This window comes from Sprattus sprattus (genome assembly GCF_963457725.1).
Source record: "Sprattus sprattus genome assembly, chromosome: 9".
Lineage (NCBI taxonomy): Eukaryota > Metazoa > Chordata > Actinopteri > Clupeiformes > Clupeidae > Sprattus > Sprattus sprattus.
The window spans coordinates 10,694,633-10,714,969 of NC_137928.1; the positions used below are offsets into that span (position 1 = coordinate 10,694,633).

A 20,337-nucleotide genomic window follows, 5' to 3' on the forward strand; every position below is an offset into this window, starting at 1 on the left:
ATTCATGGCCCTGTTATCCTGTGTCTAGAAAATTGCAAGTTTGCCTGAGACAAACAGCGTTTCATGCCTACTTCGCATCAATCACACTAGCATGAAACCACAGGAATTCTGGTTTGCATTGGAGTGAGTCAGGAGGCAAGCTTCAGTTCCATGGAAGTGAAGTCTTCCTACGTTAGAGACCCTTTCCAATTAGTGTGTGGGTGTATGACTTTTCTTTTCTCTCTCTCTGTCTTTGTCTGTCTCTGAGTGTGTCTGTCTCTCTCTCTCTTTTGAAAACAACCCAAATTAGGTTGTTTGAAGCGGTTAGGTTGTTTAAACCGCTGGGTGCACATTGGACACACTAAGCTAAATGAGCTGCTAATATAACCCGAGCCGCTGGGTAATTACAACCAACCTAACCTAGCTCTTCCAAATGGGTTAACATTGCTATTTTAACCCATTTGGATAAATTGGACTTCAAATCATATGCTCTTGTTCATGTTAAATAATTATACATTGTATTTGAAAATGCCTTTCAAGACACCCAAAGCTGCTTCACAACAACAAAATGCAAATGCAGTTCACAAACGACAGGGGAAAAAAAAAATTACATACAAACATTAGATATCTATATTAGAAAGAGATCTCAAGTTAAAAGAGTAAGTCTACATCACATTACACTTTGAAGGCTTCATATTAAACCGTAGGTGCAGTAGGAGGATAAGATATGTTGTCATGAGGGGCAGGGAGTCCAGAAAAACAGAGTGACGCCCACAGCAGTGGTCTTGGACAGCTCAGCAGACTTCAGGGGATATTATTTGTACCTCAAGGTTGGGTTGGTATTTTCCGTTGCTGATCCATATCAAAAGTGAGTCCAGAGCCGCAGTGGATATAACATGAAGCCTCTGGCAGGGTATATAATATAATAATTGTCAGACTTAAATCGCACAAGCCCCACGCTGCACATGTGAATACGTGGAGGCGACACACAGGACACACACACACGCACACGCAGGCCGTTTGGTCGTTTGTGAATTTAGCTACTGCATTTATCCCAACCCGGACTGTCCTTCCTCCAGGACCCCAGGAGCAATGGGCAGCCTTTAGGCGCCCGGGAACCAGGTGAGGTGAATCGTCTGTCTTGGTCAGGGACCGAGGAAGAGTGTTCTGTTGCATGTTTTTTCTGTTTGGGTTCTAAGTGGAGGAAACCCCTTGTGAACGCGGGGAGAACATGCAAACTCCATTCAGACTTCAATGGCTGACTCTTCAGAAATGTGTGGTCAAATGACCAATTTCTTCTATGGTTGAACTTAAACATGCTTTCATGTCATGCAATGTGGCTCTATACATTGCATGATGAGTCAAATGGCTGACGTGTGTGTGGTCAAATGACCAATTTCTTCTATGGTTCCCTAGAAACAGGGGGTGGCACAACCCCGCAGGCACAAATCACCCCACTCTCCCCTACCGTGGGAGGTGATCCTTACTCATCATGGGTTGTATGGAGTAAGAATAGTTTCAAAATTCACAAATAAATGTAATGCGATTCACAAATGAAATTCCTGATTCCTGGGAGATAGCCCACCTGAGCACTGAGGGTCTGAGTCTCCCCCCCAGTGCCAACAGTGCCCCATGCGGGAATCAAACCCATGACCTTCTTGATGTGAGGCGGCAGTGCAAGCACCTGAGCCACCGTGCCACTAAGCCTAAGGGTAGGCCTGCAGGTGGAGAGTATTCGCAGCTCAGACTGGCTAGAAGAGAACTTTTGAAACTTTTGATATTGAAAGAGCCACACACAAACTCCGCAACACAAACTGAGCCTGACAGAAACAGCACCAGTCACAGTCAATCCAATGTGTCGGAGAAGGGAGTCGCACAAGCACAACCTCAATCTGGCAGTTGACGTCAGTCAACCTGACCGTTCATTAGTCTGTAAATAAATGTAACAGCGTTGATATTTGTGAGTTGTGATATTTACATGTAAATCGGGGATTTCATTTGTGAATCGCATTACATTTATTTGTGAATTTTGAAACTATTCTAACTATTGAAACTATGACAATGAAACTATTCCATACAACCCACGATGAGTCAGGATCACCTTCTACGGTAGGGGAGAGTGGGTTGATTTGTGCCTGCGGGGAAGTTGTGCCACCCCCTGTTTCTAAGGAACCATAGAAGAAATTGGTAATTTGACCACACATTTTTGAAGATCCAGCCATTTGTCTCATCCTGCAATGTATTGAGCCACATTTCATGACAGGAAAGCATGTTTAAGTTCAAAAAACAGTTTTTTTGCCTTCCAAAGTAAAATTTCTATGATCAAGGGTTTTTTATTGTTGTGTTATTGATGTGTTCATGAAACCCTAGGCCTTGGCCTTGTTTACGAAAATGTACCTTTGATGTGCTCATGTGGCACAATAGGCTTGTAGAAAATCGGCCTTTGATGTTGTAAGATAACTTTAAATAAACCTTAAATGAGTAATTTCGTTTTGAATTTGTCTAGCTTTTATATAGCATCACAGTTTCTGAGATGAAAATATACTGTTTTGCTTCAGTAATCAATGGCACAATTTACCCCAATGTATTATCTCTAAAGGCACAACTAACCGCACCGGGGACAAGTTGTGCCACGAGACCACTTTTTTACAGAAAGCTATATTTCTTAAAAACTATATTTCATACCCAAAGTGATTGTTCCCAGGGATGCACCACATCCTGAAATATATGTTCATATTTTAGTTGGAAGCATTACTGTCATGGCCTCACTTTAGAGTAACTTTAAGTAAATACTGGCACAATTCACCCACTTCTCCCCTACAGTTTACATGGGTATCCTTGAAACACACCTCAAATCACAAGAGTGAATAAATCCAGAAGAACAAAGTTCTCCACACAGGAAAGCTACCTATCAATAAAATAGCACAACTGTTTAGATTCAGTGCTGATTCAATGCATTCTCAGAGGACATGAGTTAGAGGATATGACTGTTGCAGTCTGGTCTTTTTCATGCCATTATGAGATACTTCTGGTGTTTGGGGATGGGGGGGGGGGGGATGGGGGGGGTGTGCTGGCGGTGATGGTTGGGGAGTCTGGAATTTCCAAACCAACAGGCAAGTATTTACAAGCATTGTAAAAATACTTGGGATACAGTGTGATATGCAACTCTGAGAAAAACAAGCCAAAAGAATGACGCTGGCACTTCCTGACTGGAAACAGCTGAATGCTCCTCATAACCCAGCATAGTGTATCATACACAGAACAGGAGGACATATCAATACTAAGCTATAGTGCACAATAACCACTTCATATCTTGTACTTTAGCTGAAAACATGAGGTGATATTAATATGTAACCACAAACGAGTTACAGTGAGTAATTATGAATGGAAAGTGTTTGCCAGGGCCTACCTACACATCAAATGTGAAAAAAGATTCAATCCATCGGTAGCCACATATGTCATACACTGCTTCCTTTTGTCAGAGTGTGGGCACAGACAGTAAGTGGAGAGAACAGATTTTACACATCAGCCAATCAAATAGTTCTCTTTCTACGAGCCAGGCGTAATATATCAGAAACGCCATCCATCAAAAATTCAGCTCGTGCTGCAGGCCTATGTCCCTTGATGTGCTATGCTAGGAACCGGAGAACAGGGTAAGTAGGCCTAGTTCACTTCACTGGGGACCATATTGTCGGCCGAAACACATTTTGCTGCTGTTTTAAAGATTCATTTAATTTCGTCTCATAGAACCATTGCTTTTAAAATAAAAAAAATCTTGTTTGGTGGTAAGCCGTTACTTTGGGTAGGTTATCTGCTTCAAAACTACCTAATTAGCGAGACTTAAACCATGCAGGTTGGGTGCTGATGGGCCCAACAATTCTAGATGAGTTCTGTGGTTCATGTGTGTTGATCATTCATATGAGCTGCCTGCCATAGTAGAAGTATCTGTAATAGTAGTAGTAGTGGTACTAACATCTGCCCCATGTTTGCCGATATGATGTCTATTTAAAGTATTTTCTTGATCCAATGTATGAATTATCTGCCTGCCTCAATTCACGTATTTGTCATCATGAACTGTTTATTTTGCTAACTAACATGATAAAATGCAGAAGCTTATAGTATTTAACAGTAGAGATGCACAAAAATGAACTAATGAACTGTAATATGTTGGTCAGGATATCCTGGTATTAAGCCTTAGGTTATTGGCAAACTGAAACAGGCCATGAACTTCCACATTCGACTACATTTTTAACGCTTGACACAATGACTTGGTTACATTATCGAAACGTATTAACTAATGTAAGTCGATGAAACCTGCAATGATGCCCTGATGATCATATTCAGAACTTTAGAGGTGAGCAACACAACTAACAATTCTTGTGTCTTCCAGCATAACTGCCTGTTACACACACATGAAGTGGGACATTAGCGATGCTCTGCTCTTGTTTTTCCCCACTGACATCAGAGAGGGACTTTCTAAGAGCACTCAGCAGTCCAGCGGTCTATTCCAGACCCCAGGAAGGAAGCCGAGGGGATGGATCCACCCTCCTACTGACCCCAGGATGGAATGGTCTGTCAGAAAAGCCCTGGGTGGGTGGGGGGGGGGGGGGGGGGGGGGGGGGTGAAGTGTGTGTGTGTGTGTGTCTTAGTATGTTCGTCTGTGTGTGTGTATGCTGGGGTGCAGCACTTGAACAATGGTCATGACCATGCTTTGGTATAATTTGCCTGGCTCCCATTCTCCAAGTGCTGTTTCTCTATTTAACTACAAGTGACCTTCCACCCAGCCACTCCAGATAAATTACAACCACATACACAAACACACACACACACACACACACACACACACACACACACACACACACACACACACACACACACACACACACACACACACACACACACACACACACACACACACACACACACACACACACACAGTGGTTTCTATTGTCCTGTACAGCTTAGCACAGTAGTGGGAACACAATGGGAAAAGCAGTCTGAAAATAAGAATAACAGTGACTAACATAAAAGCCTGTATTAATAGCTCCAAAGATGCCTTTCAACCACAGAACTTGTGTGTATTCTGCTTGGTCGAAGGGAGGGAGGAGATGTTCCCTTGTATTTTGGGAAATGCTTTGGGCACTAAAAAACAATGAGACGACGTTTTACATCATAGCCACGGATAAGACATCTGTTTCGACATCTTTTGAAATCGTTTCAGGGGAAGTCTGAAGTCTGAAACTTGAACTTGACTGTAATGAGATTACAAAAATATCACTTACACGAAAGATTATTTGTGGGACAACAAGTAGGACTGGCATGGTCATAGATAAGAATGATTAGCATGCAGGAGAATGATTTGGAGTAGCTTGTTAGATGCAAATAGCAACAGTACACAGACACACAGTGACTCTCACTTTACACACATACACACTCACACTTTCTCTCTCTCTCTCTCTCTCTGACACACACACGCACACACACACACACACACACACACACGCATACAAAATAAGATGAGGCACGCAAACAAGTATGAACAACCAGTATGATGACACATTGGGTTTCCCAATAACACCATAACTAACAGTTTCAGAATTCATCTAGATTGGCGTATGACGATTCTCAGCTACACATCGATATTAAATACCTTAAAATATGTTAACATGGTGTTTCAAGTGAAACATCTGATGAAAACCAGAAAATTACAACAACTTTCTTTCTTGCAATGCCAGCCAAAACTCAGCAACGCAGACTTAAAGGCACCATTTTTTTCAAATCTTTATTTCTTGGTGCAATTGGTGGAGATTTCCGAACGCGTGACGTCACTATTTGCGAGCGCATGGTTTAACCAGTGACAGGATCATGTGATAGAATCTCCGGAAGCGTTCGGGACTCATCGGTCTTTTTCGTGTGCGGTCGGAAGATTTGAAAAAATGGCCTCTCCCCACCGGCGATTGTTGTTGTTTACGATTTTCTATCAGTTCTCACCACACAACAACGTCTCATCTTTGCTCCTTGAATGTCGATATGTAATGGTATGGAGTTATTGAAACTTACTACGTGTAAAAAAGACTAGAAATTGAATGTTTATTTTTCGAGTCTCAAGCCTCGAAAGTTGCACTGGGTGCCTTTAACAAATACACTTTTACACAGATAAAGCCTCAGAAGCACACACATAACAGTAACACACATACACAACCAATTCTCCTCCGCATGAAAGTAAATGATGTACAGAGCACAGGGATGACCGGCTGGCGTGGAGGGGAGATTTTCCGGCTCATTCTCTGTCTTGCAGACAATGGCTTGTGATAATGTGTCTGCACGGAACACAGTATACTGTAAATGAAGTGAGCCGAAGCAGATTGGGTAGCCGAGAGATCAATGGGTCATCCTCCATCTGTACGGTTCTTCCTGACACTGTCAGATACACTCAAACACACATACACATACAAAGACAAAAAAAGAGAAGGAGACAGAGAGACATGGATGAGAGAAAGGGAGAGGGTGTGGTGGGTGGGAAATCAGCAAGTCCAAGCGACTGAACAGTGACATGAACAAGAGCGAAGAAGACAAAGAGGGGCAGAGAGAGAGAGAGAGAGAGAGAGAGAGAGAGAGAGAGAGAGAGAGAGAGAGAGAGAGAGAGAGATGAGGACTTGAAAAAGATGAGCACCAAAAGGTGAGACCCTGGTGACAGTTGGTGCTAATGTGGGATATCAAATGAGGAAACGGGAAGTGAAGGGAAGGGGGTGTACGTCCCCTCAACCCCCTGAAATGAAAGGACTTCCTCTCGGACAGATAAGAGGGCAACAAGAGCTGTTCAGACACTTGATAGGGCTCCAGAAAACAATCAGAGTAGATAAAAAGAGCCACAGGAGGCTTTTGGCCTGTTACTTGTCACCACAAACAAAAACAGTGTTGCTGACATTGCCATGGTTGCAAGGCTAGCGGAGGGAGCATCAGTGATGTTCGGGGTACGGGGGGAAAGTTAACTTAGCGTCAAAATCTGCATGTGTTTGTGAGAGGGTTGCGGATATCCTCCGCTGAGTGTGTGTTCATGCCTCGCTCATTACGGTTGTGAAGTAGCAACAGCAGTTCCTGTTTGTTGCACAGAAAGAGAGCAAGAGCTACGAGAGCAGCAAAGCCGACCATCACCCGTGCAAACATTGAAATGCGTCCACCTTTCACACATTTCACACCTACGCGGCACATACCGCTAGACCTTCTCAGAACCTCTTAGGATATGAAAGGTTGTTTATGTGCTGCACAGACTAACGCAAAAATGGGGGCCATAGCAAAAAAACAAAAACAAAAAAAAGCTCCCGTTTGTGTGGAATGCTTCATTGTTGTGGCCCCATGTGCACCCATTGTGCTGTTGAAACAATCGTTACAATGTGACATTTTCTCCCGCTTTGTTTATTATTCAGGAGACAGCCAGGACCAGACATTACTTCATGGTTTCCTGTGTGTGTGTGTGTGTGTGTGTGTGTGCGTGTGTGTGAAGGGATGGGTGGGTGTGGGGGTTCTGTTTTTCTAGTTTCACTGTGTCCATGTCTGTGTGTATGAGTGTTTGATCGCTTCTGGTAAATAGTGGTCATTATGATGCTCAGACACAAACATATCTCTGCCTCTTGTTTAGGTCCACTAGTGTCCAGTTGTCAATTATAAGCATTTAAGTGAGTTCAGTCTGTAATACTGATATACAGCACAGAAGTAGATACCAGCAAGTCACACTGACTCAAAAGATAATGTGCACAGTATCTGGCTTGTCATTTCCATATGGCAAAAGGCCAAATCAAATGATAAGAGGGCTAGACATGCACTTCACCTCCCTAACTTTGTTAGGACTGGGATCTCACTACACTTTGAATTAGGCCCCATGGCTGATCACTACCAGACCCTGTCCAGCAGAGTCTGATGTAATAACTTTCGCTTCCTTCTTCCCGCACACCACTTTGTGCTTTCTAATATAAAAAAAGCAGTAGCTAAGGGAGGAATCGTTTAGACAAGAACTCACACCCACACACACAATCAGACATACAGACCATCTTTGGAACAGCAGTATTTTCTGATACGTTTTTTTATATGTTTATCTTTGACCCTCACAAGACAATGGGCTTCTGCTGAGGTAGGAGAAGGAGATGGAAAAGCGGGGGTGCCAAGTGCGGGTCCCTGGGGGACCCTGTGTGTCTTAAAGATAAGGCCTTGAACTGCAGTCCAGCATTTCCTCAGTAACATAGCCATGGGGTCTTATCAGTGGGTGAGTAGAGTCTTCTTGTTACCCCTACAATGTCGTTCCACAGCAAGTACAGTACATTATAGAGAAAAAAACACATGTTGGCCTGTCTGCAGTCTCCAAATACTATTCAGGTTAGCAACTGAAGTTGGGACAATGTTCGCAGATCAGAAATTCAGAGGAACACAAAGAGGAGAGGGGGTAAGTATATTCAATCTGAAGACAACCCAACCAACCCAACAGACATTGAAACTATTCTGTTTGATTTAACTTTCTACATCACAAACAACTGTACTTGTCTCATTCTGACAAGAGCAACACAACGTTCAACCACAAACCCCAGACAGGACTAAAAAAAGCAAACATGACGTTGACACACCACAATATATGCACGTGTCTCTCAAATGTGGTAATAACCACAAGTTGTTACAATCACCATAATATCATAGACATCAGCCTATAATGCCTAAGTAGCGTGTAGGCATAGGACAACAACAACAGAGTCATAGAGTGAGAGCTCATTAAACTTGAAAAAGAATGTTTTCACACCAAACATCGTGGCAAAGGTGTAGCTGTATTTTTTTTTTATTCTGTAAAATCTCAATCTGTGACCGATGGATAAAGGTTTATGTCTTCGAATAAATGTACATCACCACCTCATTCTCATTGAGCAAGTAAATGAACATGACACATTTCTAGTGTTATTTTGTAGGAAAAAGAAATCAATCAATCAATTTTAAGGAATTGTAGTAGTATTTGAAGTATTGGTCAAATGTGTCTGTCAAATGCCAATAATGCCCTAAAAATCTCTGTAAAATGCAGTCACAGAAGACATAGACCCACTATATACCCTGCTATTACTGTTTTAGCACTGGGTGTCAGTATTTAATCACCTGCTGTCTGCGCAGGACCCTTGGATTGTTCTACCTCCCCTCCCCTTACAGCGTCCATGCAGCAGGGATCTAGTCCCTCAGGCATGCAAAGGGCAGAAGCAGCCAATCAGAAGACACCTCACCAGAGCCCATGCACTGAAGACGACCTCCACTGGGTGGGGTGATGTTGACCCCATCTAGTGGACAACAGAGTCAGAGCAGCACGGGGTCACCACTCGAAGGGGGGCGGCTGAAGGGACGAATATGTTTCACGTTCAAGTTTCACAACTCGCTTGTAATGGCTTTCAGATGTGTTCCGAACACATCTGGGATAGGAGTGGAGGAACCATCCGAGAGGCTTTGATCGAAAAATAGGGGGACTTGGGAAAAAAGAGAGAAAAAGAAAGGCTGCTAAGAGAGCACCTGTTTATATATTATTGAGAAGGAAATGAGGAGAGATGAAATTTGACCCAGGAGACCCCAGCTGGGCTCTCGTGTGTGTTATTCCACATTCTCTCTGCTTCCCATGTTCAGTCACCGTCTGGTTTCGATAGCGCTGGAAAACACAGCCGATGATCAATCCCAGACTCCACCGTGGCTTTGGCAGATTGGGCCAGAGAGATGGACCATTTAAAGAGAGATCTCCTGATTCATTTTAGGCCGGATGTTGACCGTAACATTCCTGATGTTTAACATTCCACGAGAATAGCTGATGGCAAATAAAAAAATAGTCACAGTGGGGTCTTGCTGAAAAGGGAAAAATCTATTTAATACCACAACAGGAATTTTACCAATTGGCAACTTTGCCTTCATCACAGATGTTTGGCAGGAGAGTCCACCAATTTAAGTGCCTACCACAAGGGTGAAATGACATGGAACAGCTGACAGAAGAGCAAGCGTGTACAACTGGACCCTTTCTTAGACTTAAAACTGGCATGCTAACAAGCGTATCACCAGACAACAGCATAGAACTCAGGCATCGACTTGATGTGGTCTCTATAGTGATGTGTGATTGTGAGGCACAGTATCTGGGGCACACTTACCGCAAAACCCCCCATGTCAACACATAGCAGTCATCACTGAAGCCTCAACAGGTTAATTCAAGGCTAGGGTTTCAAATGACTACATTTCAAGACCAAAAATGTATGGTCATAACCACAATATGACTCATATCCTACCAGTTATGTGAAAAGCAAAGCTGTAAGGACATCTTCTACTGCTTTCCATTCTTTACACATTTACATAAAAGGGTGATGAGATAAAGGTAGTGTTTTTTTGAAAAAAGTGATAAAATATTAGTATTCAGTAGTTATTTTTTCAAGTCCATCCAGCAAGTCAAAATGAGCTTCTTCTTCGAAGTCCCTGCAGATAACGAACAAAAACATGCACATAGACATACGTAAGTGAAAGTGACATACTTTGAATGGTAGAGTATGCAGTTTGTTGCTAATAAATATCAATTACCTTAAATATGAATATTAATTAATTCATGAATTAGTGAAAGTAAAGGGAATTAGGCCACTCTCAGACCTTTTATGGGTATTTTATGGGGTATGGGATGCTGACTTATGGGGTCACTGGGTTTTTAAGCCATGGGGTATTCTTTCAGGGGGTGTAACACTCACGTGTCTTCATCGTCCGAGCGGGGGTCCAGCCTGCTCTCGTCAATGATGTCATCCTCAGGGCCGTCAACAGCATCATCTTGTCCATCTGCCAGCGGGCCCATTGGAGGGCCCTCACCTGAGGGGCGGAGCCAGAGTTAGAGACAGCATCACTGAGAATCAGAATCAGCTTCACTAGGAATCAGAATCAGCTTCAATGGGAATTAGAATAAGAATCAGCTTCTCTTGGAATCAGAATCAGCTTCTCTGGGAATCAGAATCAGCTTCACTGGGAATTAGAATAAGAATCAGCTTCTCTTGGAATCAGAATCAGCTTCTCTGGGAATCAGAATCAGCTTCTCTGGGAATTAGAATCAGAATCAGCTTCTCTGGGAATTAGCATCATCATAAGACTTATTGGGTCATACAACTTTCAGAATTTGATCCAAATCGGAGCCATTGTGAATCAAAATCAGCTTCACTGGGAATCAGAATCAGCTCCACTAATGTATGGGTAATGTATTGAGAATATAAGGCCCCATGGCCAGGTTCATTGCCATGAGTGGAGAACACAGAATGTTATAAAAATGCAGCAAGCCGTGGAACCAAAGACGGTACAGGAATTACACAACAGAAGAATCACAGAACAAAGTACAACGATGGGGGAGTGGTGCTTTCAAGGCAGAGTGAGGAAGCTGGTTTCAAGATGACTCATTTCCCCACAGCAAAAATGGTTGTCTCTTGCACTAATTAAAGCTACCACCCTTTCACATAGTGCCAACTGTCATCACAGAAATGCATTTGCACCGTTAAAGGTATGACTTGTCTGTGCAAGGTCATAAAGGCAGTTGGTATGCTATGAACAGAATTTGATTCTCTTTCCCACTGAAATTTCTCCATTACAAGTATGTCAAAAGAGCCAAGTGTATATCGGGCAAGTCATTAAATCCACAAGGGTTCATTTTTTTTATATGTTTGAATGATGTTTCAAAAGAATAATGACGAGAGTTGGTGATGGAGGATAAACTCTACTGCTGACATACAGAAACTTCATCTGAGAGAAAACCACAATCACTGTCACTATTGACAGCTCTGTGAAAGTGGAAGTAAACAGGGAAGTTAGACACACATAGTCAGTGAAGAAACTTTACAAAGATATCTGGAGGAAGCTGAGCAGAAGAGAAACTCCGCTCCCCTCCCCTCCTCTCCCCTCCCCATCACTGGCATTCATTTTTTGGAAGTGGAACATTTTTAATCACCATAAGTTTGGGGAAAAGAGGCCTCAGTCACACACAAATGCAGACAACACACACAGATATACCCACACTATCTCTCTTTCCCACATACACTACTGTCAAAAGTTTGGATTCACTGAGAAATGTCGAACTACACTTTTTTTCTATTCAAATAACCGAAAATTGATAGCAATATAGTATAGACATGGTTAATGGCAAATTTTGAATTGAATATCTACAGTACATAGGCGTAAAAGTAAAACTTACTTCTGTGTTTCAATGGCACATTATGTTAATGCTAATCCTAAATAATCATGTTTAAAAGGTAACTAATCATTAGTTTGCAAATACATTTGTGTGACTAAAGATTGTTGTGTCGTTTAGGGAAACAATAAAACCGGCCTTCTCTGGGCTTCTAGATCAGTATCAGGAGCATCAGAACTTTAAAACAGAGGCTCAAAGAATAAAACATATCCAAGACTGGCCAATGGAAGGACAAGACTAAAATGGGCAAAAGGAAACAGATAACGGGTGGAAGATGATTGAAAATATGTTATAGACCAGGGGTCGCCAACCTTTTTGAAACAGAGAGCTACTTCAAGGGTGCGGAGTAGAACTACAAGTAGGGCTACTTGTTTGATATAAACTTCCTGAATAACAAAGTTGCACAGATCACTATTCGATTAGTCTCACATCAGATGATAAGAAACTGAAAGAGTCTTTGTTTAAAGCTGTTGTGTTAGGCCTAGTTGTTAAAGAAGTGCTTCTTGGCCCAACTTCTCCAGTGTTATCATCTGCGAGTAGTGTTTTTAGATACAGATAGAGACAGATACATCTAAGTTGAGGTGTTATGATCACACCTTTCACCCCTACATTCAACAGACCGCTCTATCTTCTCAGAAACTACTCAGGATATCACATGGCACATACCGCTAGACTTTCTCAGAACCTCTCAGGATATGAAAGATTGTTTCTGTGCTGCACAGACTAACGCAAATGGGGGCCCATAGCAAAACAAAATAATAATCCTGAAAATATTTTATAGACAGATAAATCTAAGTTGAGGTGCTTGGATCACAGAGAATAAACCTTGTAAGGCACAGAACAAATACAAATATGTTAAAGGAGAGCTTGACACTATCTCTCAAGCACAGTAGAGGAGATGTGATGGTCGGGGGGTGCTTCTCAAATGTCATTTTATACAGAGTAAAAGGAATCTATAGGCTTACTCCATTTTACCATAACTCCATCATCATGCCGTACCGTGTGGATGGAGCCAATTTTATCCTACAAGACAGAGACCCAAAGCATCGCTCCAAATAATGGAAGACCTGTTTAGTGAAGATGCACTAAAGCACTCAATGCTGCAAAGTTTGTATTTGCTATAAATGGAGGATCACTTAATGAAAGCCAATTATCAAGCAAAAAACAATTTTTCAAGCAGAAATTATGATTTCTGACTTTGGTAATGTCTTATTTTGCACCTCATTTGATGGAGAAAATATGGCCTTTCCTGTGCCATTTTGTGGGTGATTACAAACTTTTGAATGGATGTGTACTCACTCACTCACTCACTCACTCACTCACTCACTCACTCACTCACTCACTCACTCACTCACTCACTCACTCACTCACTCACTCACTCACTCACTCACTCACTCACTCACTCACTCACTCACTCACTCACTCACTCACTCACTCACTCACTCACTCACTCACTCACTCACTCACTCACTCACTCACTCACTCACTCACTCACTCACTCACTCACTCACTCACTCACTCACTCACTCACTCACTCACTCACTCACTCACTCACTCACTCACTCACTCACTCACTCACTCACTCACACACACACACACACACACACACACACACACACACACACACACACACACACACACACACACACACACACACACACACACACACACACACACACACACACACACACACACACACACACACACACACACACACACACACACACACACACACACACACACACACACACACACACACACACACACACACACACACACACACACACACACACACACACACACACACACACACACACACACACACACACACACACACACACACACACACACACACACACACACACACACACACACACACACACACACACACACACACACACACACACACACACACACACACACACACACACACACACACACACACACACACACACACACACACACACACACACACACACACACACACACACACACACACACACACACACACACACACACACACACACACACACACACACACACACACACACACACACACACACACACACACACACACACACACACACACACACACACACACACACACACACACACACACACACACACACACACACACACACACACACACACACACACACACACACACACACACACACACACACACACCTTTTCTGTGTATAGTGTAGGTTTTGAATGCGGAGTCCAGGCTGGCTTTCTCTAGCAGGCTCAGAAGGCGCTCTGGAGGCTCCCGATCCCACTGTCTCCTCCCTCTCTTCTCCTGGGCCTCACAGGGAAGAGCCTCTACAGAGCAGAAATAAAAACCTCCATTTCATATCACTTTCTTATATTCAGTATAGTTTCAGGGACGTTTCAAGGACATCCCCTTTTTATGGCAACCATTCAATCATCAATGGAAACTATCTCCATGGAATACGGTTATACGTTCATACCACAAATTTGTCATTGCTTAACCATTTAATTACTTTGGTGCATTGGGTGTACACTGTTTCTTGGTATGAAATATACATGCCTGGCCTTGATTACACAAGCTGATTATGGTTGTCTGGTGAAGGAATGAGTGTATGACTGCATGAGAGATGTGCTTAATGCTGGGGAGACAATTACCTGAACTTGCCTCGAGCTCACAGATCGGCATGCTGTCAGAGGAAATGACATCAGCGTCTCTCAGGACCTTCAGGACTGTCTCCGAGGGGCCTGCAGCCCACCTCCGGCGAGGCCCCGGCTCTCCTCCGTGGCTCTCTGAGTCTGAGTTCTCCCCGAAAGGCCCTGATCAAAAACACACACTCTCTGAGGACATACAACAAAGCCTGAGGCAGCAGACGTTCACATTCCCCTCCCAACTCCCATGCCAAATGATGAGGCTCTTTATTAATATTTTCCAAGGGTGTAAGATTGTGAAAACCTCCTTGATGGACAGTCAAAATATACTGTTGGGCGTATATGGATTGGAACAGACTTCATGAAGGTCTGAGTTTTCAACAATAACATAATTGAGAGGGGTTGTAGCTCAAACTGGTCGTTCTTGTGGCCGTGTGCTAATACTGGCTAGTACCAAGTCACTGTCCTCATCTAAGCACTTGAACATTTGAGCTAGCTGACAGGCTAACTGCTATCGTTCTGTGACACCAAAGTCTACTACCACAAGGTAACACATAAAATAGACTTCAACCAGCCAACATCAATTTAAATGTATAGAAGTTGGTTAACTTTCTAGACTGAAGTAAGGTATATGAAAATATATGAATACTTTATTTCCACATTTTGTTTTCCTTTTTCAATATTGCAAGTGTATGGCAGTTTATCTGTTTTTAATTATATGTGGCATTAACATTGCATTGGCTTTCTCAAGTCACAGCATTTAGTGTTTCAACAACAGACCAACTTGGTTGTTTTGTATGCCAGGGCCCCCTGCAGTTAGTGCAAGGTGCCGGAGGCATTGACCGGTCATGGAACAGTCTCTGAAGCTCCCCCTACTGGTACTTGCCAGTATTAGCACACGTTCTCAAGACTGTCACTGTCCAGTTTGAGCTATAACTGCTTCTGACATGCCAAGCGCACGTGTTTGTGCTTTAAAACATTGCACCATTGCACAAAGTAGAGCAATGTACTTTGACGGTTGCGGAGTGTTATAGAGTTATAGCAACAATTATTTCACACACAAAATATGTCACGCAGTTCTCAAATCTATTTCCTGATTCACATACAAATGTGTAACGAATGTGCATTTACAAACGGCCATTTGTGAAGATCCCTGCATTTTTTATGTGGATTTTATTTTTTTACTTTCCTGATGCGGGTTGATCAGATAATTTCTGATAGGGGGATTTACAAATGCATTTTTTTCAAAAGGACATCCTATGTAGCCTATCAGATGTCTCTTACAATTTCAGCTAATCACAAAAACAGCTGCTCTATTTGGGGAAAGCAAACCTGCTTAAGATGGCAGGTTGGATGATTGAAGATTCTTTCAAACATCATTACCATTCTTTCCTCTTTGTGGAATCAGTTGCATGATGTCCGTTATGGCGTAGTAGTCCACATAACTGGACAATGTGCAGATGTAACGCAGTGTGGTTACGTTTAATCATACCCTCAAATTTACTTTAAATTGTCAGAGACATCTGATAAGTTGCAGAGAATGGAAAGCCATGTCAAGAAAGGGATGTTAACAAATAGCGAGCGGCTTGTAAATGCACATTCGCTAGTCTGTAAATAAATATAACAGCGTTTACATTTGTAAATCACTTGACATTTATACGTCGATCAGGACCTTTGTGAATCCTGAGACATTTACATGTCAATTTTGAAACTATTCTCCATAAAGTGTCACCATATTACCACAACATTCTGTAGTTAGACAGCTTCTCACATCAAAAACAGAACTCGTTTGGCTATTAGGTAGAAATTCTACAGTGAGTTTCACTGTACGTACTCTCCACTGTTGAGGCAGTCAGAAGCGTCTTCTGGCCCATGAGTGCGGCTACCATTTCTCCTTCTTCTCTCCTCCAGCGGTGTACCCTCGACACCTGTGGTTTCTACAGAGAGTCAGTGAAACCGACTGAATTTTCATTTTGACCACATCGAAACCTTGCAGAACACACAGTGTAGTACTTGCCAACATCATAGATTCAACAAACAAGAGAATGTGTGAATCCATACAGGGATACAGAGAATGACAGAGAGGAAGCATCCCTGCAGGGGTGCCTATCAGGCAACGGGTTACATATAAGCAGACATTCGAATGCCACAGCACTAGGCGATTGACTGCACTGTTTTATGGGTAGACTAGATAATGTTTCACACTAACAAACAAGTCAACACAAAATAGAAAAAAAAGCTTCAAAACTGAAACTGTGTTTGGGCATAGAAGCTATCTTATGGTGAGCTCTGTAATGTGACACCACTCCTGGTTTGGAGGATTTTACTGGTCTGGAGTGCTCTAAGCATCTACACAAACTGATGACACTTGGAGGATGAGGTCCAAGATGCTGGCGAACCTCTGTAGGCGGATCTAGGCAGATCCAGATGCTGGCGAACCTCTGCAGGCAGATGTTTCTGCAGCAGCCTGGAGACTCGGTGAGAGGTCAGGATGGTCTGGATGGAGGGCCGGTCCCTGGGGTTGGTCTTGAACATGTGCTTGATCAGGTAGTGGAGCTCATAAGGGAGGTGTTTGGGCAGGGGGTCATAGGCTCCTCTGCACACTCTAAGGATCAGGCTTTTCCAGCTTTGGGCCTGGAACTAAAAACAAGAGGAGCGAGAGGAGTTGTAAGAGAGACATGGAGACGACACGAGAGGGGGCAGCATGGCAGCAATAGTGGAGAGACAAATAAGGAACATAAGATGGGAAAGGAGGAGAAGATGTCAAGGACATATAAAAGAACGTTAGAACAATGGCCTGGATTCAGAGAGGTGAAGGCCTGATACATTTATGATATATCAGTCCAGGTGAAAACGAGTGAGGCAAGGAGGATACACTACCGGATGCCGAAGAGTGCAGAGTTCGTATAACACACAGCCCAGTGACCACACATCACTGCAAAACACAAGAAAAGACGGTGAGGAACAACCGCTTCTTCGGACCGTCCAATGAGCTACTCTTAGATTAAACTGCAAATCCTGTCAATAACAATGAATAGAAAAAGCATTTAGTGACACAAACAGACAAAAGAAGAACAAGGGTGGATGTTTACAGGGGTTCCCTGTAATGTTCTGCATTAGGCAGTGATAGTGTGTATGCCATACCTCTTGTTGTTGTATGGTTTATTGTCCCAGATTTCTGGAGATACGTAATATGGTGTACCAACGTATGTCTGAGCATAGCCTTGAGCACTGTACCAAAAGAAAAACCATGAAATGAGTCAAACATAACCAGGCTCGTGGTCATTACTTATGAACTACGGTACTTTAAAAGAAAGAGAACCGCTGTGCCCGCCTTTCCATTACCTGCTTAGAACACAGGCCGACCCGAAGTCTCCCAGCTTGACTATTCCATTGTCTGTCAGGAAAATGTTCTGCCAAGGGAATGAGAGGGAAATGAATAATATCATTTATTTTTTTTCATTATCACAATATAAAAATCATCCAGTGTCAAAAGGTGCCTGGCCGCCTCCGAAAAAAAGAGGCACTAAAATAAAAGTGTCTGTCAGCAGAAGTTTATCTAAGAGCACAATGCTGATTGTTTTTCCGCCCCTTGAAAAGACTGACTCATAAAATATAGACTGCTGGGTGGCCTCTCAATTCCACCCCGCCTGCCCCCCATGGGGTCACCGCCTCCTCTCACACCGGTCAATGAAACTGAGGGCGACCACAGAATTACTCATGCATTTACCGGCAAGTGCAAAAAACGGAGGCCTTGCATCCAACTACTGTTATAAACGAGGCCTTGACCTCTACAAGTCCTGGGCTGTTATTTCACAGCGCTCTCAGTGAAAGTCACATTGAATTTTCTGTTAAAAATAGTTTTACCTTGGCTTTCAAATCCCGATGCAGCACCCGCTTGTCGTGGATGTGTTTGGCACCTGAGCACATCTGGGCAAACCATTTCAGGACCTGAAGGAGGGGGGGAGGGGCGGGGGCAGAGAAAGCAAAGGTGTGAATTCCCCTCAAGAGGCTGCTGACTTATCAGTTGTGCTTGGGTGGAAAGGTTAGCCGACAGATGGCTGCATTTGTCTTAATTTTTGTCTTACAACGTCCTCGGAGAAATGCAAGCTCTTTTGCTGACGGATCCTCTGAAGCAGGTCGCCTCCGCCGCAGAACTCCATGGCAATGTACAGATGGCCGTCAGCTTAGAGGAGACAAAAGGAGGAGAACGACTGATGATGATTTATGTTTAACAACTTGTTGTTTTCACATGTTTAGACCTCAATAATTCAGTTGTCCCTCTTCTATCTCTGCAGGTATGGGCCGTAGTGAAGGGACAGAGAAAGGAGGGCACTGCATTTCTTTTTCTATGACCATCATGAGGTACCTCCCTGTGTAGATGACACAGGTGTGTGCAAATCATTTTCTAGACTTGTTTTGTAGATTTTCCAGTTCATATCTTTAGATGGCGTTTGTTGCTCCTATACAATGTTGTTGGTTGACTGGTTTTAACACCACATCAGTTGTGAATTAAAAAGGGGGGGTATTTAAATACTCAATTGAGATGTTTCTTTCTAAAGTGAGAGTAAAGTATAGGCCAATTAGATTGTGTGCGTTACATGGGAATTGAACCCGTAATGTGAGAATATCAATCTTACCCATTCTTTCTATCAGTTGGGCAATAAGATCGTGTGAATATGTTGTGCTGTTAAAGATGCAGAGCGGATGTGATCTGAAAGACTTTCCAGTTTGAGGTTGATCTAACACATAGGTTTGTAGCGTCTTGTGGGCAAGCACAATGCATTACAGCAGAATAACCTTATGTAATGGTCACACAAATAGCCCAAACAGACCTTCAAATGAATCCTTATAGGCCACAATATTTGGATGACTCATTCTGGCCAGGAGCACAGCTTCTCTTCGGGACTGTTCTGCTCCACTTCGAGCCTTCTCCGAAAGAAATCATAGTCATGCACAGACTCACCATCTGACCTCAGAGCAACAAGCCTTGAACACGTATTGCAGGTAGTAGGCTACAGCATGTATGCTACTGTACCTTTCGTATTTCTTTCAGTACACATTTTGAGTCACATTCTTCAGGTTGGACCAATAGAGCACGACCAAAAGATCCCTCCCCAATCACTTTCAGGATTCTGTAGCCATCCATACTGACGAACCCTTAATGTCGTTGAGATGGGATATTAAAAATATCCAAATTAGAAAGGTAGTGGCTGAAATCTACTGCTCTGACGAACAATGAAGAAAACGATAATTAATGTTATCACATAACATCACTACTTATCGACCACTTCACATCCAAGATAGATACAGAACAGAGGTGGTTATCTTTCTTTGTAGTCTAGAGCGAACGTTAACCGTAGTCTATTTAGAACACAACTTCAAACACACACACGGAGTAAACACATAGAATACGCGCATTTACTTGCACCTGGCGGTGGGAATATTTTTTAATTATACAAAGCAATAAGAAGGCCTAAAGAAGAACAATAACATTTCTCTTCCACTTA

The 20,337-nt window shown here is 42.9% G+C and overlaps 1 protein-coding gene across 1 annotated transcript; it reads right to left on the reverse strand.

The window, feature by feature from the left end:
• Window positions 1–9,950: 9,950 nt before the first annotated feature.
• Window positions 9,951–19,976, reverse strand: nek3 (NIMA related kinase 3; the record flags this gene model as incomplete). Its single annotated transcript, XM_080845305.1, has 13 exons — window positions 9,951–10,449; window positions 10,713–10,827; window positions 14,375–14,509; window positions 14,834–14,995; window positions 16,662–16,764; window positions 17,267–17,467; window positions 17,708–17,762; window positions 17,972–18,058; window positions 18,173–18,240; window positions 18,695–18,778; window positions 18,916–19,013; window positions 19,663–19,759; window positions 19,866–19,976. 13 exons carry the CDS (start codon window positions 19,974–19,976, stop codon window positions 10,383–10,385), a joined length of 1,383 nt encoding a protein of 460 aa, XP_080701431.1. The 3' UTR covers window positions 9,951–10,382.
• Between the last annotated feature and the right edge of the window lie 361 nt (window positions 19,977–20,337).